This window comes from Bos indicus x Bos taurus, chromosome 6 (assembly GCF_003369695.1).
Source record: "Bos indicus x Bos taurus breed Angus x Brahman F1 hybrid chromosome 6, Bos_hybrid_MaternalHap_v2.0, whole genome shotgun sequence".
In the NCBI taxonomy this organism is placed as follows: Eukaryota; Metazoa; Chordata; class Mammalia; order Artiodactyla; family Bovidae; genus Bos; species Bos indicus x Bos taurus.
Genome location: NC_040081.1, coordinates 83,421,894 through 83,436,331, shown reverse-complemented (window position 1 = coordinate 83,436,331; position 14,438 = coordinate 83,421,894). Strand labels below are relative to the sequence as shown.

Here is a 14,438-nt window from a genome sequence, read left to right as displayed (position 1 = left end):
TCATAGATTTACCATGGTGCTTACTAGTAATTAAATGACTAAAATTTGTGGAATAGTTCATGTTTTATAGCTTATTAAGCTTACTATTACAGTCATAGGCAGACCTCCTACAGTTTGTTATTCTTGCTCAGTTCAGTTCAGTCACTCAGTCACGTCTGACTCTTTGCGACTCCCGTTGACTGCAGCCTGCCAGGCTTCCCTGTCCATCACCAACTCCCAGAGCTTACTCAAACTCATGTCCATTGAGTTGGTGATGCCATGGACTCATCGATGGGTGATGCCATCCAACCATCTCATCCTCTGTCATCCCTTTCTCCTCCCACCTTCAATCTTTCCCAGCATCAAGATCTTTTCAAATGAATCAGTTCTTTACATCAGGTGGCCACAGTATTGGGAGTTTCAGCTCCAGCATCAGTCCTTCCAATGAATATTCAGGACTGATTTCCTTTAGGACGGACTGGTTGGATCTCTTTGCAGTCCAAAGGACTCTCAAGAGTCTTTTCCAACTCCACAGTTCAAAAGCATCAATTCTTCTGCTCTCAGCTTTCTTTATAGTCTGTCCATACATGACTATAGGAAAAACCATATCCTTGACTAGATGGACCTTTGTTGGCAAAGTAATGTCTCTGCTTTTTAATATGCTGTCTAGGTTGGTCATAACTTTTCTTCCAAGGAGCAAGCATCTTTTAATTTCATGGCTGCAGTCACCATCTGCAGTGATTTTGGAGCCCAAAACAATTAAGTCTGTCACTGTTTCCATTGTTTCCCCATCTATTTGCCATGAAGTGATGGGACCGGATGCCAGGATCTTGGTTTTCTGAATGTTGAGCTTTAAGCCAACTTCTTCACTCTCCTCTTTCACTTTTATCAAGAGGCTCTTTAGTTCTTCCCTTTCTGCCATGAGGGTGGTGTCATCTGCGTATCTGAGGTTACTGATATTTTTCTCAGCAATCTTGATCCCAGCTTATATCTCATCCAGCCCAGCTTGTCTCATGATATACTCTGCATATAAGTTAAATAAGCAGGTGACAGTATACAGCCTTGACGTACTCCTTTCTTGATATGGAACCAGTCTGTTGTTGCATGTCCAGTTCTAACTGTTGCTTCTAGATATGCATACAGATTTCTCAGGAGGCAGGTCAGGTAGTCTGGTATTCCCATCTCTAAGATTTTCCACAGTTTGTTGTAATCCACATAGCATTCTTGCTCAACATTTCCTAAATTGTTTTCCACAAATCACTATTAGTTCTGCTGACTTTTAAAATATTTCTAAAAAAGAAAAGAAAATCCTTGGTTGTGTTAAGTTTGAATAACACCTACTTTACTCCTTAGAAATTCATAATACATATCAGCATATAAAAAGTCAGGAAAAGAGCTATAGTAAATAAACCAACTTACTTTAAGTAATAAAACAAGATAAGTTAATCGGGCAGTCTTGAACCTACTGCAAATATTATATAAATTATTCTTACTGTGTAAATTAGTCTTTTATAAAATATTTACATGTGTATCCAAACTTAACTAGAAGGAGGTAAAGAGAAATCCCTGGGTTCCAGGAACCAAGAGGGAAATTAGTCCCTGACCTAAAAGCTGTGGTAATTCACAAGTGTTCTGGTACATTAACTATTAATAGAAAGGGAAGTCATTTGTGAGAAATTGCAGCTCAGCATGCACCATGCTGGTGTATGGGTCCAAAATTTTATCATATAAAATTTTTAAGTAGATAAAAGAATACAACAAATTTGGGGGTGTTGAAACCTCTAGATTAAACAATGGCAAAACTGTGTTATGGTGATACATACTGAGTGTACATAGGACTATACAGCAAAATCAACATCCATTCAAGACAGTCCACAATGGAAAATGACAAATCTCTAGAAAAAGGTACCACCTGAAAAGTGAAAGTCACTCAACTGTGTCCTGCTCTGTGACCCATGGACTATGTAGTCCATGGAATTCTCCAGGCCAGAATACTGAGTGGGTAGCCTTCCCTTCTCCAGGGGATCTTCCCAACCCAGCGATCAAACTCAGGTCTCCCACATTGCAGGCAGATTCTTTACCAGCTGAGCCACAAGGGAAGCCCACCACCTGAAAGAATCAGCCAATGAAAATAGAAGAATTAGTTCTCCAAGAAATACAGAAAATAGAAGTGCTACAAATAATGTAACATACAGACTCTAAAGTTAAAAATGACCAAAGACATAGAGTAATGAAAACATGAGATGGGGAAGGAAATTTTTACCAAAAGCCAAGGAAGAATTTCTGTATAGTCAGTGAACTTAAAATTCAAATGTAGCTGAAGTGAGAACTGATGACTAAGAGATAAATAAAATTCCTAGAATGTAGTGTAGAGAGAGTCTTTTTCTTTTTTAATGAAAGAGGATACATATGCACGGTCTAACATAAATGTAGAATTTCCAGAGAGTAAAGATAAGGAAGAAGTAAGGATAATGACAAGAAGTTTGCAAAATTGAAGAGACAAGTGTGTTCTGATTAAAAAGCTAAATTAATCCCAAACAAATCAAATGCAGAAATGAAAAAGATTACAAAAAACGATTATTTGGTGGACTTCTTAACCAGCAATAAGTACACACCTGAAGATAGGGAAGCATATCTTCATAGTACAAGTGACTTATCAACCTAGATTTCTATATCCAACTAAATTATCTTTTGAGAGAATTAAAGATAACTGATAAGTAAAATGATAAAAGATTATCACTAGTTCTCAGTGAGTGAACTGTGGGATTAATACAGGCAGTGTGTGAAGCCAAGGGTAAGTAGAAGCATTTGACAACAGTCTTAGGTTTAGATAAGCATTGATTTTTAAAACCTTTAATTAAAATGTTGACATTTTGGAATGAAATGGCTAAAAATAAGTAAAATGTTCCTTGATATCACAGAAAATAGAAGGGAGAGTTCAGATATCTTCCACTGTTCTAGAGGAAATGAAGAGTTTCATTTTAGATCTTAAGTCACATGTACATGTTAAAATTTTGAATATCACTGCATAAAAACAGAGATTTAACTTCCATACCAGTTGGTGAGTGGTTAAAGGAGGGTTCAGGTCAAGAATACTTGATCAATTCAGTAGAAGACAAAAAAAAACCCCCACAAACACAGGGTGGATTAAAAAGTGGGCTTGGGGGAAGTGGAAGAAAAACCCTTTTAATCAGTAATCACAATAATTAGAATTATTATATATATATTTATTAATTATGGTTAAACTTTCTGTTAAAAGACATTTTCTGTGGTTTTCTTCCTCCTATTTCAAGGAAACACCTAACACATAATAACATAGAACTATTGAAAACAACAGAGAAGGCAATGGCAACCCACTCCAGTACTCTTGCCTGGAAAATCCCATGGACGGAGGAGCCTGGTGGGCTGCAGTCCATGGGGTCGCTAATAGTCGGACATGACTGAGCGCCTTCACTTTCACTTTTCACTTTCATGCGTTGGAGAAGGAAATGGCAACCCACTCCAGTGTTCTGGCCTGGAGAATCCCAGGGACGGGGGAGCCTGGTGGGCTGCCGTCTCTGGGGTCGCACAGAGTCTGACACAACTGAAGTGACTTAGCAGCAGCAGCATTGAAAGCAAAAATCTGTATATATCAGGGAAATAGCTAAAAGAAAATGTGTTTGAATACCAGTAAACATCTAACATCTGGAACACACTCTGCTTCTAGTGAAATCTACAAATACTAGCTTAAGTGACAAATGAATTATGACTACTTTTAAAATTGTCTTGGCTCTGTTTACTTTCATCTTGCATCCTTTAAAATGGAGGTATGCAAATTTTTCCTTAACCGGACTGTAACTGTTCTAGGTTTGTGATGTTAAGTCTGTCATAGCTACTGAGCTCTGCCATTGCAGTATAAAAACAGCCATAACCAATACTTAAACAAATGGTGTGATGGTGTTCCAGTAAAAATTATTTACAAAAACAGCTGCCTGCACTCTAGTTTGTATACCTCTGCTTTAGCAAGAGTTCCTTTCAAATTGAAACATGTAAGTGTTCTTTTCAGTCGAGATTGAAAATAAACATGTATAGAAAAAAAAGAGCCGAATCTTCTATGACTAACCCATTACGTGTTTCTAAAATGTGATAGTGATATTTAGCCTCTATTTTGTTATGAAGAAAAAAGTTGTTTTGATCAGGATCTGCGACTGATTTTAGCTATTTTGTTTGACATGTTCCTATGCTAAATATTATCTTTAATTGCTAAGTCGCTTCAGTCGTGTCCAACTCTGTTTGACCCCATGGACTGCAGCCTACCAGGCTTCTCCGTCCAAGGGATTCTCCAGGCAAGAACACTGGAGTGGATTGCCATTTCCTTCTCCAATGCATGAAAGTGGAAAGTGAAAGTGAAGTCGCTCAGTCATGTCCGACTCTTGGCGACCCCATGGACTGCAGTCTACCAGGCTCTTCCATCCATGGGATTTTCCAGGCAACAGTACTGGAATGGGGTGCCATTGCCTTTTCCAAAATATTATCTTTAAATATAAGTATAAAAACAGTAGTATTGGTAACCAGTTTTGAGTATTTTTTATTATAACTTCTACCAGGCAAAATAATTTATAACTTGTGGGAGTTAGTCATTCAGAGGAAAACGAAGTCAATTTAAACGTATCTCTTATGTAATTTCAGGCATTTTTTTTTTCTTTGATATTAGGTTACAGTAACAGATCCTGACTTGATAGAAAAATCCAACTTGAATAGACAGTTCCTATTTCGTCCTCATCACATACAGGTGTGTTGTTATACTGATTCAAATTTAAATCCTCTGTTGTGTTAAATAGAAAAATAGAAAATGGTGCTTGAACAAGCGTAGTATCTTTATTTTATTAGAATCTCTCAAATTATCAAATAATGGGAATAACAGGGAAAAATACATAATTTTATTTTAATATAAAAATTATTTTTGTATTCTGGATGTTAAAATCTGAGTTGTGAATCATGGGCAATATTTTTTCATTTTATAATCAAGATGTATCATATATTTAATTTTAGAAACATCTAAGAATATAAAAACAGGTTCCCTGATTTGAAGTTTTTTATAGGTGACAGATTTGACACTGTTTTTTTTTTAAGTTTTATTACAAAACAGATAAAGTTTAAAAGAATTTTTTGCTCTTTTGATCTTGTTTGATTATTTAATAATCCATTTTGATTGTAAACCAGTGCTTATTTTCTGTCTTTTTTTATAGAGGTCAAAATATTCGTCAGGAAAAGAAACAGTCAAGTAACTTTGCTCTGACTTTAGAAATGTTTTTTCACTTTATTGTTTTACAGCTCATTGAGGGTCTTAGTAAATAAGCTTAGAAATGTCATAAACAGAAAGATAAAGCATACTTTTATATAGTTGTATAAGTGGCATAGTTAACCAAATGGCTCACCTATCCAAATATAAAGAACTAAGTAACAGGGTCTTTAATGAACTAAAATTTATGTCATAATATTCATCCACTGAACTTTGTGCATTTTACTTATAGAAGAACTATTAAGGCCTGTTTGCTTTAAACTTCTAATTTTACAGTTTGTAACACTTGAAATGACACCAGTGATTTTAAAAAATAACTGAAACAATTTATTAAATATATCCATCCAGAAATGGTAAAATTTTTCAAAAGATTATAGTACCAAAATACTAAATTACCATACCTCTGAGCTCATTTTCTGCAGAACTTACATTTCTGATATTTTGCTGAACGTGTTCAAAACTTTTTGTAGGCACTTAACCAATTCAAATCTCATTAATAGAGAAAAATGTTCTTTTAATTTTACTTGTAACTAATATTTTAAGAATTCTAAAGCACATAACTATAAAATAGAGGTTGTTTATATTTTTCATAATAATGTGTGAATTATTAATTCTAATATGCAGTATTAAATGTAGCATGACCACAACGAATATAATTTTCACAAACTAAAAATGAAAACCAGTCTCATTACATTATTCTTCATATGTAAATTGTATATGTTCAATCATGGTCTATTTTTCCTGTTAACATTTATTTCCTCTGTTTTTATATATTGTTTAGAAGCCTAAAAGCTGTACTGCTGCTGATGCAACCCTGAAAATAAATCCTCAGTTAAAAATAGATGCACATTTGAACAAAGTATGTTCAGCCACTGAGGCAATTTACAATGATGAGTTCTATACTAAGCAGGATATAATTATTACAGCATTAGATAATGTGGAAGCCAGGAGATATGTAGACAGGTATGTTCTTAAAATTCAGGTTCATAGAGATTGTCTTTGTTTTGTTTTTACTTCACTTTTTATACCTATTTATTGAACAATTACTGAATTTTCTGATTATTCTTTATATTCCAATTATAGTTCTTGAACCCAAAACTTCTGGTGATTTCCATTATAGATAGGATAAAATTGTAAATCTTTAAAATGACCTAAATTTTTTTCATAGAGTATCTGCCACCTGTCCATGACTCCAGCTTAAAATTTGCAATTTTTCCCTGGCTCTCTTTATTCTAGCTATATGTTCTTTGTTTGCGTTCTTACAGGGGAACATCTAACACATTTCACCTCAGGGACTTGCACATAACTCTGCTTCAATCTCAAGAAATTGTGTTTATATTCTAAAAGTCAAGCCCAAATCTACCTACTTACTCTTCACTTCCTTTAGTTTTTTTCCCCTCATCCTTTTAGTTTCAGCCTGAATGTCTTTATTGAAACAGACTTTCTTTAACCCCTAAATTCTAAATTAGATCTTTCTCTGATAATCTTTCACAATACTGTTTTCTTCCTTCATAGCACTTATTTTTATTGACATGCATATTTATTTAATGTTTGTTTCCTCACTAAATCATTTATCCTGTTATTATTTATTTTCCCATCACTCTATCTTCAGTGCCCAATACATGATGTCATTCAGTAAATATTTTTTAAATAAGTAGATGAATAAATGACTGTGATGTACATACCTTATATAATCTTTCTTACATGTTTATATGACTCTTTAATGTTAGAGTGCTAGAGCAGATTTATTAGCAGGAATATTTACCAGTTGAGATTATAGTGGAAAGTTTGTAATCTTGGCCAGCAAAAAAACAAAAAGAAACTTTAAGAAATGAAAGTATATAGAATATAGATATTGTAACTCTTTAGAAAGAAGGTTTGGGATAAAGAAAATGTTGAAAAGATATAGTAAGGTGTATTTGTGCTCAGTTACTTCAGTTGTGTCCCAGCTCTTTGTGACGCTACGGACTGTAGCCTGCCAGGCTGCTCTGTCTATGGGATTTTTTCCAGGCAAGAGTACTGGAGTGGGTTACCATGCCCTTCTCTAGGGGATCTTCCCAACCCAGGGATAGAACCTGTGGCTTCTGCATTGCAGGCAGATTCTTTACCTCTGAGCACCAGGGAAGCCTATAGTAAGATAGATATATACAGAGAGAGTTTTATTTATATATATATAGTTAGAGAGAGAGTCAGAAAATACAGAAAATAACCAAAGAAGAAATAGAAAGCAAGACAAGAAAGAGTAATACATTAATTAAGAGTTAACCCAGAAGGAAAAAAGCCCACAATTTTGTAGGCATTTTAGAACAAGATAAATATAGTGTATCTTATGCTAAAACTACTAAATTTTGGTAATGGAAGGTAGAGGCAAAAGTTGCTACATTGAGCAGCAAAGTTTATGGGAGGAAGGGGATGGAAATAATGGGTTTTTGGTGGAAATGTATCTGTTTCCTAAAATATTATATCCAAGAAGTGATCAGCATGTGTAATGGTCAGTAAACATTGGTAGAGTGTCCTCTGCTTAACGTTGTTATTGCTAACTTCTGTTTGTTATCTATCTTCTTTTCACTTAGCCGATGCTTAGCAAATCTACGGCCCCTCTTAGATTCTGGAACGATGGGCACTAAGGGACACACTGAAGTTATTGTACCTCATTTAACTGAATCCTATAATAGTCATGTAAGTGAACCAGTTTTTTAAGTAAATGTTTATTCTTTATATCTTATCATTTTTCTGTCTCATGATCTGTTTCTCTTTATCAGTCAGCACATTTGGTTAAGCATCCTTAATCTGTTCTGATTTTGATCTGCCAACGGTGTTTGTGCATATATGTGTAGACATTTTTTTAAATGTAGTTAAACTTACTTTCTTGTTGTTGTTTTGTTTGCCAAGTCATGTCTGACTCTTTTACTTACCCCATGGACTATAGCCCACCAGGCTCCTCTGTCCATGGGATTTCCCAGGCAAGAATACTCACTGGAGTGAGTTGCCATTTCCTACTGCAGGTGATCTTCCCGGCTCAGGGATTGAACCTGTGCCTCCTGCATTGGGAGACGGGTTCTTTACCACTGAGCCACCTGGAAGCCCTAAATGTATTTTTTAATCATCAGAATTTTGTTTCTGGTCTTTGTGGAATATTATTCTTATGAGTTTACTGTTTCTTATTGCTGCTTGATTAGTTTCCTAACAACCTTAGTGACCCATCCAAAATCTTACTGAAGACTCAGTTTCTCCATATGAGGAACCAAGCCATTTATACCCATGTATTTTATATAAATGATATAGATGTAACTTTTTTTTTAACCTCTACAAGTGATATTGAGATACTACTAAATTTAAAAATCACTAGTCTAGGAAATAATTGTAGGCTTTAAAAAGAATTTTTAAAAGGTTAGCCCTATTTGTAAAATTGAAAGAATATTATTTTTTAAGCATAAACATTCCCTTTATTTAATGGATATATATGGTTTAGCAAAATTTTTAAATTTTAATAAAATTTGTTTCCCCCTCTACTCTCATGAAATCAGAAGTTTATGTAGTAAAGACATGATAAGAGACAAAGTTGATAAGTTTGATTTGAAGTAAAATAGATGGAGAAAATCATGATATGCCGGGGTCATTGTGGAAGATTTTCAAAATAGAGGATGTTGCAAATTTCTGAAAGTCCTGATTCTCTCATACTACCACATCTTTCCCAAACCTTCTCCTATTGATTTATAGACTGTGCCTTCATATTCAAGAAAACTAGAATTAAATGTTCCTTCTGACTTTCCTCTCGGCTTATAAAATATTTCGTGGTATTTACAGATCAACAAAGTAAAATACAAATCTCTAAGTAAGGACTTCCCTGGTGGCCCAGTGGTTAACAGTCCACCTGCCAGGGCAGGGAACATGGGTTTGATCTCTGGTCCAGGAAGATTCCACATGCCGTGGGGCAGCAGAGGCTGTGTGCCACAACTGCTGAGCCCGTTCTCTAGAGCCCATGGGCCACAGCTACTGAACCTGTACTCTGCTACTGCTGAAGCTTGTGTGCCCTAGAGCCTGTGCTGCATAACAAGAGAAACCTGCACACAGCAAATAAAGAACGGCCCCCTCCTGCTACAAGTAGAAAAAGCCTGCATGCTGGACCCAGCACAGCCATGAAATAAAAAATTAAAAAATAATAAGCACAATTCTTTATAATAACAACAAAAAAATCCCCAAGTAAAAAGAGACAAAGTTAGTTGTTTTAGATTGGGTAAGCCAGTAAGACTAAACGTACAAAAGTACCCTGTAATAAATATGGATTTCTTCATTTTCACATGACACAACAAAGACATCTGTCATTTATTTAATACATGCTTTCTGTAAGAGACCATACCAAGCATCAAGAGCACATGATTCCTGTTTGCAAATATTGTTTCTCCCTGGAGAAAGAAACTCATGGTATGCTGAGCACTGTATTAGCAATTCTCTAATTACTTTTCAAAATAAACAATGTTATAAAGTTTTAAATGTTACCTTTATGCTTTGAGAAAAATAAAATAATTACATATGGTAGTCTGTTATGGTACTACATGATACCAGAGGAGTTTGTTGTTACCTTGCCATATGAACAAGTCTGTTGCGTGTCAAAAGAATCAATGTTTCCTCTTAATGCCTAGGAAAAAGATTTTTAAAAGTTGGATTTGTTTCATTTTTTAATTTTATTTTTCAATGGTCTTAAAACACTCAAGTAAATTTAATCCATCAAAAATTGTCATTGCTGCTAACTGTTGTCATATTTTATAAATTAGCGGGATCCCCCAGAAGAAGAAATACCATTTTGTACCCTAAAATCCTTTCCAGCTGCTATTGAACACACTATACAATGGGCAAGAGATAAGGTAATAAAGATATTGTATAAGAAATTTTTCTCTGAAGTAGAAAAGATGGTATTTCTATCTTTTAAGCAGACTCCTATTTATTATATTTTTTTCCTCTTTTCTGTTATAGTTTGAAAGTTCCTTTTCCCAGAAGCCTTCATTGTTTAACAAATTTTGGCAAACATATCCATCTGCAGAAGAAGTCTTACAGGTAAAAATCAATACACTTTATTTTGAATTACAGTTAATTTACAGTATAGTGTTGATTTCTGCAGTATAGTAAGATGCTTCCATTTTCTATATATACAAATATACACACACACACACATTCTTTTTCATATTCTTTTCCATTATGGTTTATCACAGGGTACTGAATGTAGTTCCCTGTTTTGTACAGTAGGACCTTGTTGTTTATCCATTCCGTATATAATAGTTTGTATCTGCTAACCCCAACATCTTGTCATTGTAATCTTACTTTCAAGTTGCCTGTAAATAATTTATTTTATGTTCTTAAATAGATTATGCGTTATTATTTATATAGTAAGTAAGTATTTGAGGAATCTTGAAGTTAGCAGATCACAAATAACCCTTCTTTTTTTAGTTTGGTCAAACTATATGGAATTTTACCATATAGTTCACCACTATAAAATTTTACCAAAATTTTACCACTATTTTACCGTGTTAGACTCACAGAACAGCAGTTCATATGGTTCAGCCTAATTAAGGGTGTGATAATGATGAGACAGCTACAAATAATAAAACAATATCGTTAAGCTCTTTGGAAAAAACTGAGGTAAGTTCTAGTGAAAATTTCAGAAATAGGCCGAGGTTTCAGATTTTATTAGTCTCACGGTGAGGACGGCTTCAAAGCTGCATTCTTACTTTCCTTCAATTCTGCACTAAAAAGGCCAACTTTTTAGTGTAAAATATTATTCATAGCACTTCTTATAATAAGTACATATATAGTATTAACTTGTTGCTAGCCAGACATGAGGATGACTTGTGAAATAAGAAACAGTTTGAGAGTCAAAATTTTACATGCGGTATTTACCCATTCCCCCCTCAAAAAAGAAAAGAAAGAGGGAAAGGAGAAAGACAGAGACAGGGAGCTTGATATGAAAATAATAAATTAAGGCACATGAGCTAGCACTTCAAAAGTTGGCTAATAATTCCTGGGAAATGCATGTGTATGTTTGTGTGATTAATTGGACATGTATTTGTTTTGTTTTTTCCTCACTCTAGAAGATACAAACCGGACACAGTTTAGAAGGCTGTTTTCAAGTGATTAAGTTACTTAGCAGAAGACCTAGAAATTGGTCCCAGTGTGTAGAATTAGCAAGATTAAAGTTTGAAAAATATTTTAACCATAAGGTATGTGTATACTGTAAAACATTTAGAAAAAGTCTAAACTTGGCTCATTTAATTACTATGACATTCATTTAATTGACCTGAAATGTCTACTCTTTCTTTTTGGAACCTTTTCAGAAATGAATAAGTTAACTGAGAACAAGTGATGGACACACAACCAATTTCTTTCTGAATGTTACTGATGCAAGTGTGAAAGTGTTAGTCACTAAGTCATTCCAGCTCTTTGTAATTCCATGGACTGTAGCTACCAACTCCTGTGTCCATGGAATTGTCCAGGCAAGAACTGGAGTGGGTACCATTCCCTTCTCCAGGAGATCTTCCTGACCCAGGGATCAAATCCTGGTCTCCTGAATTGCAGGCAGATTCTTTACCATCTGAGTCACTAGGTAGAATGTGTTTAAACTCCACTCCTTGGCTTGTCAGTTGTGCATTTAAGTAGTTCTTGTCTGTGTACAAAATGGGTTTTAAAATACAGATTCCTTCTAGAGAAGGAATACATTTAATCAGTCTTAAAAGAAGTTTTTTGTTCAAATTAAAACAAGACATTGAGAGAATAGAGATCCATCAGAAATTTTGTTGGAATTTTGCCTTCTCCATCTAAATCTAACAATCACATTTTGTCTGTTTCCTTATTGTAAAATGTGGGTAATAAATTGGTACCTGACTCATAGTATAGTGGTGAGGATTAAGTGAGTTAATTTATGCGAAGTATTTACCATAGAACCTGGCCCATAAATAAATGCCCATAAATATTTAGTGAAATGTTAGATGTTATTCTTTCTCCAGTTACATACAGTTCCTGAAATGTGTCCATCACTGTCTTTCATCTCTCCCTCTTTTTAGGCTCTTACCTATTGAAATATAAAATAAGTTCATCTGTTTTAAAACATTTTTTAATTATAGTTAACCCTACTTTTCACTTCCTCTTTTTTGCTCTGCTGAGTGGAGAAGTGGTCTGTACTCACTGTTTCCATATCTCTACCCAATATGTGTCTTCTTTCCCCACAGCCATTGAAATTATTCTTACCATGACTATCAGTGACGTCATGTCTCAAAATCTAAAGAACTCTTTTTTGTGTGTGTGTGTCCTTATCGTCTGTGGGTTTTTTAACTTTTTTTATTATGGAAAAATTCAACCACAGAAATAATAGAGGAAGTAGCATGTAATGAATCTCCATGTACTCTTCATAAATTGTTCACCCAGGTTTAACAATTACCAACTCATAGAACCCCAGGTGGCTCAGTGGTAAAGAATCTGCCTACCAATTCAGGAGACTCAGGAGATGTGAGTTCTATCTCTGGGTTGGGAAGATCCCCTGGAGGAAGAAATGGCAACCCACTCCATCATTCTTGCCTGGAAAGTCCCATGAACAGAGGAGCTTGGCAGGCTACAGTCCATGGAGTCACAAAGAGTCAGACATGACTGGGCATGCATGCACAGAATCACAGAACTCATAGAAATCCTGTTTCATGTATATGCCGCCTAGTATACCCTCCGCCTAGATGGTTTTGAAGCAAATCTCAAACATCGTATCATTTCAAAATAAAAAATGCAATGTATTTTTACGGGATTTTTTGGTTGGTTTGTTTAAGAATTAGCTCTTCAAAAGGAACAGTTTGCTGTTTAGTTGCTCAGTCATGTCTGACTCTTTGCAATCCAGTGGACAGTAGTAGCCCACCAGGCTCCTCTGTCCACGGGATTATCCAGGCAAAAATACTGGAGTGGATTGCCATTTCCTTCTCCAAAAGGGGCAGAATGAGATGTAAAGTATGCCACCATTTGTGTAAAAGGGATAAAATAATCTATATTTATGTTTGTCATAGATGCAAAAAATATATATGTAAATGTTAATAAAGAAATAGGTAGAGGTTATTCCAAGTGAGGGTCAGGGTCAGTGACAGGAGAATGGACAGATGATGTACAGGGTCATTGGGAGACTTTACTGTATATCTTTTTATGTTTTTTTTTTATTTCAGTTAATAATGAGTAGTGATTGTTTTTAATTCAGTTTTTTTCTTTAGGCTCTTCAGCTGCTTCACTGTTTCCCTCTGGACACACGATTAAAAGATGGCAGTAAGTATTGAGAAGAAAGTTTAATGTGATTTATTATTGACTGTTGAAATTGAAAATAATGTATTTTTTCATTTTGTTAGGTTTGTTTTGGCAGTCACCAAAGAGACCCCCCTCTCCATTAAAATTTGATCTGAATGAACCTTTGTAAGTATATATATCCAGTTTTATATATATCCTTCATTGTAAACTTCTTAACTGTTCAGGTTTACATTGCAGGGTAAAAACTTCAAACATTTTAGTGTTAAAATATTGCATCCATCTTAATCTAAGAATTATCATAGCATTTTGGCCAAGAAAACAAGCCACAATTCTCTCCCCACATAGATAAATCTGTTTATTTACATGGTAAATAACCTCATTATTTTTATCTTTTCTAAAGTGCAACCAAAGTGTCATCTCTTTGACTTTATTTATGAAAAATGTAAAATGAAAACTAATGTTCTCCTATTTAATGAACTCAGTATATAAGAAACTTTGTTTATATGGGGGAGAATGATTATTACTAAATAACTGCCTAAATATTCTCAGATTAATTTTCAAAGGAGTTGATCTTTGAGTAAATACCTGTATATCCTGTCTATATTAGATACACATTTATAAACACACACACACTCACTTTTATGTGCACATTTTAATTAAGCACTTAGCTTAATTAAGCACTTTCAACAAGTAACTCTGTGCTTTATTTTTTCCTCTGGTGCTTATTCTAGTCACCTTATCCTGCTGCTGCTTCTGTAAAACTTGCCTTTTTGCTTTTAAACATACTCATTTGCTTAGTTTGATATTATTATACACCTTTTAAAACCAAATTTGCAATATTTTCTTATGAATTAAAATGAATTTTCTTTCAATACTTTAATTTTCTACTTCTGGCCACTTCTCTCCCCAGAGT

The 14,438-nt window shown here is 34.6% G+C and overlaps 1 protein-coding gene across 1 annotated transcript in view; it reads left to right on the top strand.

The window, feature by feature from the left end:
* UBA6 (ubiquitin like modifier activating enzyme 6) overlaps nt 1-14,438 on the top strand; it is an 87,431-nt gene that overhangs the window by 58,271 nt on the left and 14,722 nt on the right. The window contains exons 18-25 of the mRNA XM_027544635.1: nt 4,673-4,750; nt 6,042-6,223; nt 7,834-7,939; nt 10,036-10,125; nt 10,235-10,315; nt 11,347-11,475; nt 13,495-13,546; nt 13,627-13,690. Coding sequence (XP_027400436.1) covers nt 4,673-4,750; nt 6,042-6,223; nt 7,834-7,939; nt 10,036-10,125; nt 10,235-10,315; nt 11,347-11,475; nt 13,495-13,546; nt 13,627-13,690 — 782 coding nt within the window. The remainder of the gene's footprint in view (nt 1-4,672; nt 4,751-6,041; nt 6,224-7,833; nt 7,940-10,035; nt 10,126-10,234; nt 10,316-11,346; nt 11,476-13,494; nt 13,547-13,626; nt 13,691-14,438) is intronic.